This window comes from Anastrepha obliqua, chromosome 2, assembly GCF_027943255.1.
Source record: "Anastrepha obliqua isolate idAnaObli1 chromosome 2, idAnaObli1_1.0, whole genome shotgun sequence".
Lineage (NCBI taxonomy): Eukaryota > Metazoa > Arthropoda > Insecta > Diptera > Tephritidae > Anastrepha > Anastrepha obliqua.
The window spans coordinates 126538099-126549474 of NC_072893.1; the positions used below are offsets into that span (position 1 = coordinate 126538099).

The following is an 11376-nucleotide window of genomic DNA, read 5'->3' on the forward strand; positions in this document are numbered from 1 at the left end:
CACACAACATGAACTATATGCCTGCGCTTCGAAAAGAGTTCTGGATATACAACAGATTAGACTGGGTTGCGGGCTGCTTTTTTAAACAACCCAGAGAGAGACTTAAGCCAAGCATTCTCATACCGGGCAATTTTCTATACTTTTGAAACAGTGAAAGCATTCGATAAGGTATGGCACCGCAGCCTAATTCACAAAATTACTAGTTTACGAGTACTGCCTACGAATGTACATCTCTTGCTACAAAACTACGATTCCAGGTCAAAATCCCGAAAACACATGCCCGAATGGACATTCACCCGAAACCCAATCACCCGAAAATAATTTACCCGAATAAATTTGCCCGAATAGAGAATTTGTTGCAAAGCAAAAAGAGTTTTTCTCTCGTCATTCTAGAATAGTTGCTGGAGTTCCACAGGGCCACTGAAGACAATCCTAATAAACTAGTCCGAAATCAACTTCTAAATGAAGGTCACACACGATTGAGAAAAAAGTCTGCACTATCTGAATTATCTTATCTCGCATGAGGGTCCGTCCGCGAAGGCAACGGAATCTGTGCCATCTCGGCTTCCAGTATGGTCTCATCGTCGTGAGAGGCAAAGGAAGTTTTAAGGGAGAGTGAAAATTAGACCTTCGCTCCCTTCATCCATTTCCATCACATAAAAAAAAAATATATGTGACCTAGCCTGCGAAAAGATACCTTACGTGCGAAAACAAGTTTTCGAGAAAACAGCTGTTAAAGTTTAAACTTTTCAGTCTTTTTCGTATTTGTACTTTTCTTTTTTTTTTACTTTTAACAAACTTTTAAACAAATTATGACTTTCTGGTTTTCACCATTTTGAAGAGCCTTTCACACACTATTCGAATCAACAAAAAAGTGACACGTAAGGTACATTTTCATAGACCAGGTCACATATATGCACACACAATCGTCGTGTGTGACAATGGAAACTTTAAGCCAGACTAGAAACTAGGCCTTTTCGGCTCCCAGCGATGAAAAATCGGAGACTGAAAACTCGTACGTTTCGGCTCCCTCCATTCGCATCTATCACACTCAATGGCCATCGACATGAGGAATAACGGAGCTTTAAGTAAGGCTAGAAAACAAGCCTTTCCGACTCCCAGCTAAGAAGAATCGGAGGCTGGAAATCCGTCTATTTATTCACTGGAGACCTCCTCCCTGTACTCTAGTACATGCGAGAACTTATTGCTAGTTTTTTATAAACGAAAGCTTCAATAAATAAAGAAAAGTAAAAACAAAAAACAAAAAACAATACAATGAGAAACATGAGACCTCGAACAATAAAAAAAGACATTGTTCATGCCATCCTTTATCAGATGGAAGAACTAACTTTAGATTCGTAATCGAAACACCCAAAAAACCATTACACGAAATTTAATTAAAATTGGATAATTATTTGGAGACGCCATATATGAAAGATTTGATTTTTGAATTTTGAAAAATTAGCTTTATAAAAGAATTCAGCGACCTCAAAAGCCGCTCTATACGAAGTTTCATTATAATCGACCTATGGCTTGATTTTTTCGTGTCATTTCAGGGCCTTCTGGCCTAATCTTAGGGAAGAAATCTGCTCTGATTTGTACTCTTTATTTGCAACCAAAAACGTAATTGAGCGCAAATTTTCCTACAGTGTCAGTTTAATATACCACTCACAAATTAGATAGAGTTTCGTCGGTCTATAGAATATAATCTATATGTGCCAAGACTGCTTCAAATCAGAATCTAATCTCATCAAAGCACTTCGAGAACAGCAGCTAATAAATAAATACTAAATAAAGTCAATCGATCAATAGAAATGAAGGCAGCGAATGCGAATTCGATAAGATTAACATCGCCCAGCCAACGTCGGAGAATGCAGGCAAGAAGCCCATAGCTGGCAGCTTCAGCAATAGGCGTAGCGGCTGCGTGCCCGATTAAAATTCAAACAAAACAGAAACGAAATACTTAAATAAATAATCACAAAAATAAAGTAAATAACAACATAGTTTAGCTAGCAAATGCTTTTCAATATCTCTCGGAAATTTTCAACCGCTGGTGGTCGAGCGGTCAGATGGGCGTTGTTGGTGGGGCAGCATTGCGGCGCTGCTTAACACACCTCCGAGCAACAAGTCGGCACATTGTAAACGAGCCGCTTGTTGTTTTCCCAGCTGCTGGCGGTAGCAGCTACGCTTAACTTTTACCGCACTTTAGCGAGGCGGTGATTGTCACGAGCACCAGTCGCTTGAATTGGGCCGATCGATACGAACGCGTTACGGATAGCACGGAAATTTGATAAACAAACGCTAAAGTATTTAATACGCCAGAGTTTACAAGGCAAACCGCGCGCGATAATTATTTTACGCATACACAGATATGTTTTTATTCGCCACTGTCTTTGGCGGTATTGCCGCTCTGCTGCTCTTCCTGGCGCTGATCATTGTGGTGCTGCGCTTGAAATCAAAACTAATCTTCGGTATTTACCCCTCGAAGGGACTCTTCTATCAACTCAAGTATGTCATTGCACTGCTGCTAGTAAAGCGTCTACGTCATCGCGTTTATCACACAAAGGACGATCTGAAATCGCCCATATTTCTGTCGCAAATCGATCGTCCACAAACGCTAGGCGATAATCCACAAAGCTACGATGTAGTCTCCTTCATGGGCGCCAATGAGCAGGGTGAGAAGGTATTTGTGTCCTTGGAGCGCCGCCGGCGTGGTGTGCTGAAAGCCTGTCTCTATCTCTATCTACCCGAGCAAGGCTTGTACTGCACACCCAAATTGCCCGACATGCTGCACTTCACGACAGATGGCACAGAGGAGAACGATGAGTTCAAAGGTTGCGGCTTCCATATTTACCCCGAAGAATCGATGCGTCAATGGCGCGTACGCTACGAAGGCGAGCTGCGTCCAGCATCGGATGAGCGTAAGCGTTTGCCAGTGAAGCTAAACCTGCAATTCACAACGCAAGCACCATTCTTTCACTACAATCGCGATTTGAGCTCTGCCGTTATAGCCGATTCGGTGGCACGCGAGGCTTGGAATGACGCTTTCTATAATCTGCTCAAGAATGTGCCACAAATGGTTGAAAAGCGCATACATTACGAGCAATGTGGCCAGCTGGTGGGTGAGCTGCACTTGGCTGGACGTGGCTCTCAGCTGCAGCTGATCGGTTTTCGCGATCACAGTTTCGGCACCGAACGTTGTCTAGAGCACATCAATCGTTACGTTTATGTGGCGATTTTCCTTGCCGATGGCACGAGCATGGTTGTGGGCAATCTCAGCCAACCATCCTTCTTCCTCTCATCGCTCAAAGTCGGCTATGTGTGCACGACGAAAGGCGTTTACGAACCAATAACGAGTTGTAATTTTGAGCTCTACACTTATGGCGAGAAGGGCACTCCACCGCGTAATAAGAATTTCATTGTGAAAACCGCTAAGGCGAAGTACTTCGTGCAGATCGAGGAACAGCAATCGACGGTGCGTTATGTAGGTGCCGAATGGGCATCGAAGGTCTACAATCAATTTGTGAAGTGCACCGTGAATGGCATAAAGGGACAAGGAATTACTGAGTATTTATATAAGAATAAGAACAGCGAACGGCCGGAAGCGGTGAGCGCAACAGATCCGGAGTGGTTTAGGCGCGTGAAGAGCTTTGAAAGGAGTTTAAGCAGAGGCGAGGTGGAAGATGAAGACGAGGTGTTCTTCTTTTGAGCCATGCTAAGCGAAATTGGAGCTGTATTGGAAGGCACGCGAATGTAAAATAGAGTTTAAGGAGTTTTTAATATAAGCAAGTGAGGAAACTGGAGAAGAATGAAAGTGCAAGAAAAAATGAAAAACTTGGAATTTTAGTTGTACTTTAAAAATTTACACAAGGACTGAACATATTTTTAAATATTCTTGTAAATAAATTAGTGCATAGTTTTTGGTGCGAGCTGTTATTTATTATCAAATTTTATTTAAAAATACTTTTACGTACACAAAATAAAAAAAAAATAATCAAACGGAATTTCAAATGGACTTTTACTTGAGACAAAAGTGTGGAAAACGAAGGAAAGTTACCAAAAAAGTTTAAGAAACAATTTTTTTGCCTGCTCCAAAAGACCAGTTTGCCGCTTCCAGTTTCTTTGAACTCCGGTATAGTATAGGGCGCTCTTCGACATGAGAGGGGCAGTACGCATGATGTACTAATTATTTAATTTTGGCGTTGGACCCAAAGTTTTTTAAACATCAAGTTCTAAAACTGATCAGGTACAGAAAATATTCATCAGCTGCATAGAACAGTGGAGGTTGGTAACGATAACGGATAATATCGTTTTTCTTTTAACTCTAAAAGTGAGTTCGGTATAGCATTTCTGCTGGAAAGAGAGTTATAATCTCGGCGAAAACACCGTAATGGTTCGCAATTACTTTCCATGGTTTAAAAAAAGAGTCATGAAGTAGGTCGATACTCCAGAGGGAACATTAAGGTTAACATTCGCTAGAAAAATGGGGTAGATATTTAGCCTGTGAGCCCGGCGGTCTCGTATCGCACAGTGATATCATAGAAAAATAGATATATTTTCTTCGAGGTTTGCATTTCCATGGACTTTTTTGCCTTCCGCTCATCGCAGTACCTCAACCAGTTCCACGTTCCTTATTAAACTAAGGATAGAGCTGGGTTGGATTGAGCATGTGCCTTTTTTCTGTGCCGCATGTGCCTTCTTCGCGTTATTGCGCTACATTCAAGAAGAATATACATTGGAGTCCCCTGGGATTGGTCACAGAAACGACAATAATCAGTAGACTATATCCCGATCATATGCAAATGACGACATACGCAGTCTGTAGTGGACTGCGAGAATTCCCCTGAGCATTCTCAGTTTATCCTTGGGGAGGTTTACAAGCCTTTTAAACCTCTTTTGGTTTGACCTTCCCAATAAGGATTTCACCTGGCATTTCCCCATAGTTTGGTGCCAGTAAACCTCCCTTAGCCTTAGATCTTCATTCCTAAGCCTCTCCTCCTCCCAGGGGTAGTACTGGGATCCAAATTAGTCGGATGCGATTGTGCGTTACTAGTAGATTCAGTTTCTTGTTACACTCAAGAACCAGTGAGGACATACTCTCACAGGATGATAGAGCCTTGAGTATCACCTGACTATCGCTCAGAATGGCAATTCGCTCATTCCGAAAGTTTCTGTCTAAGTTTATTTCTGCACAACCCATCGGAACAGAATGCTTGGTTCTCGGGCCACATATTCCAGCGTCTATCATAGTGGATCCATTGAGCTTAATAAATAACTACATAAGCTTTTCCAGAAGTTTAAAGTTACCGATTTTGTTGCTCACCTCATCTCTTTTACTTCATTTTATTCCACACTCTGAGCACCACAATGGATCTTTGCGGCATTCGAAATTCCACGTTTTTTTGAGAGAAGGTAATCTAACTAATCTGACTTAGCAATATTTAGATAGGTGGGTAGTTCTGGCTGATCTGTAAAAAGATCTCACTTAGACCTTATCCACTTAGACATTCGACGTACTCAAATTCCATTGAGGACATAAAACCTCAAATGATTCGAAAAGTGCTCTTTTTATAGTGATCGCCTTTTGGCAAACAATAGAAATCGTTTACGAAACAATTTGCCACAAATTGAAGGAGAAGCTTGCCAAGAAACATTGTTCCCCTCATATATTATCACCTTAAATTATCGATCCATTTATACATATATAACTAAGCAGACGAATATAAGGTTTGCACTTCGTCCTCGTGGTCTTTTGTGCCCGGATCAACTTCAGAAGACATTTCATAGACGCAAATAGTGGACTTCCAAGCAGTTTTTAGTTCTGTTAATAATTGGAGTCTATTGGAAACGTACTTCAGTCAGATTATTTTCAGTTCATAACCCGGTGAGAATGGTGCTCAAAGCGAGCTATTGAGAAGCAGACTTCTTCATAAAAATTAGCAGCATTTCTGTAGATTTATCTTCTGCTCAAATATGAAACAGACGTTATCAATAAAACGGTTCGCGAATGACATGTGACAAAAATAAATTTTTTGTTTTTTGGTAGGACTGTTATAAGCTTACACGGCAAATTTCAGCGTGATATGTCACATAGTTTGTTTTCTGTGCTACTGTAAACAAGTCAAGCTCGAGTGTGTTCTTCGAATTCTCTTTTATGACTTCAATTGTCTCAAAATGTTTTCCACGGAGCGGTAACTTGAACTTGGGAAACAGGAAAAAGTCACATGGAGCCATATCAGGCGAATACGGTGCTTGCGGAACGATATTAACATTATTTTTGCTCAAATAATCGCGAACAAGACGTGATGTGTGAGCTGGTGCATTATCGTGATGCAAGAACTGACTTGTTGTCCCACAATTCCTTCCTTTTAAGACGAATGTTCTCGCGCAAACGCTTTAAAACCTCTAAAAAATATTCAGCGTTAACCGATTTTGCGATTTGTGCGATTTTCAAGCACAATTTCCTTTACTTTTCCGATGTTTTCGTCGTTTACTGATAACGTCTCGTTCATATTTGAGTAGAACGTAGATTGGTTTTTCAAAAACTGTTAGTTGAAAAGATCATTGCGATATCACTTAAGTCGCATATTTTTGTCAAACCGCAAACGTCATATTTTCTAGGTCCATTGCTAGGGATTTTTCTTTGCAAGCGATTGATTCTTTAAATTTTGTGTTCGAAGCCCACTTAAGTGGGCACTTCTCTCAACGTATGTTTATTATTTCCACATATATTTTTTTCAAATAGCAGTTTTATCGCCAATCTGTGGTCATTAAGTGATCATATGACAGTTCATTATTATAAACATTTATTTATTTTCCATTTTTTTGTGGGTTTTACTCTTACGGATCCCCCAATGACGTACGACGGCGGCACGGATTTACAACTGAAAGTTTTATTATTTTACGAGTATTTCGATTGTGCGATTGCACACATAAAATTTCCAATTTCGTAAATCTCGCCAAAAAGTCAGGAAACCAGCATTTAATCAGTGCAAAAACTTAACAAAGCCAACTACAGACTTATCTAGACTCACTGTATGAAATAATTTACTCCAGGCGGTGTCTGCGTGTATAACTCTATATAAGAATTTGAAATACGACCACTTTACTTGATAATCGTAATCACAGGTAGCATATGGGTTTATCCATATTATAAATCCATATAGGTTTATATTTAATGCACAACAATAAAAAGAAACAATATTGATTAGCTGCTCTTATCGAAGAAAATAAAAATAGTTGCTGCTAGATTAGTGGCAGGTATTTTGCAGGTGCACTTTGCCATGTGGGAATATTAAAGTTCTCAGAAGGAAATGAGCAACTTTTGTCCTCTAAGTTGAATGCATGGCAAGAAAAAATCGTTGCTGACCTCTTGCTGATTTTTGCGAAGCTTCATTAATAGCTTTTCCAAACAAGTGTTGCGCTTGTGAGGCCAATCTTCGATACATGACACCCAGCATGACATGTCACCCATTACGTCATGCTTAATAACTTATCTTTCTTTCTGAAGTTTTCTCTATTCAGTACTACCCTTGGATGAATGTATGACCCTTAACATGACATGTTATCCATGATGCAATGCATACTAAGTTTTCTTTCTTTCTGAATTTTTCTCTATTTAGGACTACCTTTGGGTGGATGTATGACGCTTATCTTAACATGTCATCCATCGTGCCATGCACATTAAGTTTTCTTTCTTTCTGAATTTTTCTCTATTCAAGGGTACCTTTGGATGAAATAAATCGAAGCTGCTACAACATCAGTAATAATCTCAAGATCTACTGCAACCTTTGACTTGTCCAATACCTCATTCAGACCCAGTTCTTTTTAATATCTACCTATCGTTGACTTATGACTTGGCACCCTATCAACTGGGGGAATTTTAAATGGTTCATCCACTTAAGTTTTTTTAATCACGGTGACAGATTTTTTTTTAAGCTATAAGATACTACAGCTACTCTCTAAAATGACATCAATCACTTCGTCGATAACAATTTTCTAATCGAGTTTGTTTAAAATTCAACTAATTTTTTACACGCACACTTTTTCATTGGCTGCTCCATTACGATTATTTCTGAATTGCAGGTATTTAATGTCAATCACTAAATGTATAAAAATAAATAATTTTCAAAATCACATGCATTGCAAATTGAAGTACTAATTAATGGCTAGCAGTACGTCTATTTTCTTTCAACAATTTGTTTACTTTACTTACTGACTGGACCTTTGACTTCGTACCACACAGAGTACTAATGCCAGTTGAGCCGGCTGATTCATCCCAACGGTGGATGACGTTAGCTTTAGAGTTTTCATAGAGTAAACTACTTTATATGATCTTCTATATTAATGCATGAACGCACATAGACTGCTAGTAAGTAGAACAGCCACGAGCAAAGCAAAATCCTTTGAAGAAGGCGGATATTACAGGGTCATCGCTTATGGTTGCCTGGTCGACGAGGTAGAGCAGCAAATACCTGCAGACGACTTCTAGAACTGAAAATCCGCTGAATGAACCTTAGCTGGGGTGAGGTGAAAGCTTTGGCATACAACCGACCCGAATGGAAAGAAATCTTGTTGTGGCCCTTTGTTGCAGCTGAGAACCTTAGAATACATATATATAAAGATTTATATTCTTTCAGGTTTCACAATTTTTATTCAAAATACGGATCTTAGAAGTGCCATGTGAAAAATGTTGTCATTTAAACGTCCCCCATGAGAGCACGTCTGCAGGTGTAATCCGCCAAACAGTCGATTCATGAATGCCTAATTGTTGAGAACGCCCAGATATGGCTGTTGAAGCTTGTTCAGCAACACTTTGTTGCTGTAGCGCAATATTCTCAACAGACCGTCCAGTTTCTTGTCTCCCAGTACTTTTTCTATCCACGATCAGAACCAGTTTTAACTTCTTTTTTCACCAACTTTTGAAGTGTTGATTCATTTAGACGATTATTTTCACACACAAAATTATGAATTTTGTGATGTGGTTTTTAACTCTTTAGCTGTTTAATTTTGTTTCGAAGAACTTTTTCTACCTGCTTAATTATTTTCCAGCGAAGACGAGTATACTCGACATAGACAGAGTAAAAGAAGCCAATTATGACTAAAAATCAATCGTTTTTTTTTAATATTTATATTTTTTTTCATCGCACAACAAACTGAGAAATTTATGGGAAATGCTTTTTTATTTGGAAAAATTGTTTTGTAACGGTACTTCATTACTAGCAGCTAGGCGTCACTTTTGAAAGAACTCTTTTAATACCAACAAGAAATTTCAAGTTGCGTTTTAATGTCAAAATTTATTTCTGAATTTGGCTTCTATGTCTACGATTTATATAAACCTCAAACTTAAGCTTTGAATAATTATTACAATTACAAATTATTTAGAATTCGATTTAGTTTATAATGACAACATTTTGGGTTGTGTTTTTGTATTTTTTAGTTTTTATTTACTATTCAATACAATTTAATTTCTGCGTTTATCGTATTTTTTTAGTGTAATCATATATTTTTTTATTATTTACGGTTTACTTATCTCGTTTTATAAGAAATACTGCTATAAATACATACATACGTACTACATACAATGTACTTTATTTTGAAAAATAAATGTAATATAATTTTTTTTTAGTTTTTTATAATTTGTTTTTTTCTATTTTTTCTATAATATTTTATGATCCATTATTTCTTTAATATTTGTCATATTTCTAAGATTTTAATTGCATTTTTATTTTTTAATTTATAGCTCGATATTTTGCAAAAAAATGTTTATAATATCTAATTCGCGCCTATAAATTCGGCTTTAGCTTTTACGAGCAACTTAAATTTTATAAAAATTGCTCATTGAGCTTAAGATTAAAATTATTTCCATTTTGTTGTTATACCTAAGTAGGCATACGACAGGTCGAAGTGTGTCATATTGGCAGTCACCAGCCCTACCTACCGCACACATTTTCCGTTTCGACATATTTCTGGCATTCAACTTGAACTTTGAGCTTTGCAGTATTAAGGGGTTAGGTGGGTTACAGAGGTTCAAAAAAAGGGTAATTTTACTATTTTTTTTTTAATATATACAATCATATATTTTATTTAAACAATTCAGCATATCAAAGATACATATTTAAACAGTATTTTGTGAAATTTTTATTTAAAAATTCCGAAAACTCAGCCGTTGGTACCTCATCTCCCTTAACGTCTCACAAAAAATGCTCTTGCCGTGGACAGCATAACTCATTATTGGTTCATTTAAAATCAAAAAACCAAAAATATTTCGTTAGTACATGGATAAATCTTGTTACTGGACGAAGGAAAAAAAAATAAAATTTAATTTGGATTTTTGACAGACTTTGAACAAAAAAACACATTTTTTGGTCAAATTTTCGTCATGTGTTGGCTCGAAAAAATTAGTTGTAATAAAAATAAAAAAAAATCCTTCGTTCAATAACTTGATAATGTTATTCCAAAGATGTGTGCAAAAATTGAACAAAATCGCTTCATAACTTTTCGAGAAATCGTGTCCACCGACTTAAAAAATCGAGTTTTGAGATAAACGCGTTTAAAAACGAAACGCTGCACTGACATGGCCTGATGGGCGGAACTTCTGAAGGGTCTATCTCGTAGAATTTTACTCGGATCAATTTGAAATTTTAGGAGAATATTTTAAACATATTATACTATTTAATAAGACAAAAAAAAAGAAATCGATTTTTTGAAATTTTCAAACCCACCTAACCCCTTAAGAGACTTATAGTAGATTTTTATGAGAAATATTTTTGTGGTACACTTAAAACCCGTTATATTCCACTGTTATAAGTATTTTGAGCATTTCTCCATAAAATAGGCAAAAAGACTCATCTCTAGAGCAGTTAGAGGGTTAAAATGTTCCACAAAACTGTTCTCCGTTGCTTTTTACATAGAACTGCTGGGCATATCATACATAAAAAATGTAGCGATCACATAGTTTCTTAAGTCGATTTACCATAAGAATACGCAAAAGTGTGAAAACTTTCACCCTCACTAAAATGAAATTCACGCGCAAGCTTTCAATTCGCCGTATATTACGTATATTTTTTATGTCCGCTGGCGAAACCTCGTTATTTTACAATACTTTGATTTTATTGTAAAGCGTTTTTTTATTCTGTTTTTTTAGCATCATAATTTTATTTCAATTTCATATATTTATTTTTATTTATTTCTTTCATCTTATTTATTTATTTTTAATTTTTCTTTTTTTCTTTATTTTTTTCTTTATTTATTTTTATTTATTTATTTTTATTTTTTATTTATTTTATTTTATTTATTTACTGATCCGATTCTAACACAGGAAGGGTAAACTTTATAATTATTAGTGCTAGCCAATTTGTTATTCTTAATCATTAT

At 37.0% G+C, this 11376-nt stretch overlaps 1 protein-coding gene across 1 annotated transcript; it reads left to right on the forward strand.

The window, feature by feature from the left end:
- The first annotated feature begins 2228 nt into the window (after positions 1-2228).
- Positions 2229-3997, forward strand: LOC129237551 (uncharacterized). The gene has a single exon (XM_054872368.1). It carries the CDS (start codon positions 2372-2374, stop codon positions 3707-3709), a length of 1338 nt encoding a protein of 445 aa, XP_054728343.1. The 5' UTR covers positions 2229-2371; the 3' UTR covers positions 3710-3997.
- The last annotated feature ends 7379 nt before the right edge of the window (positions 3998-11376 follow it).

Excerpts from the sequence above, each read along its gene's own strand:
- LOC129237551 (XM_054872368.1), top strand. The coding sequence starts at position 2,372 with ATGTTTTTATTCGCCACTGTCTTTGGCGGTATTGCCGCTCTGCTGCTC.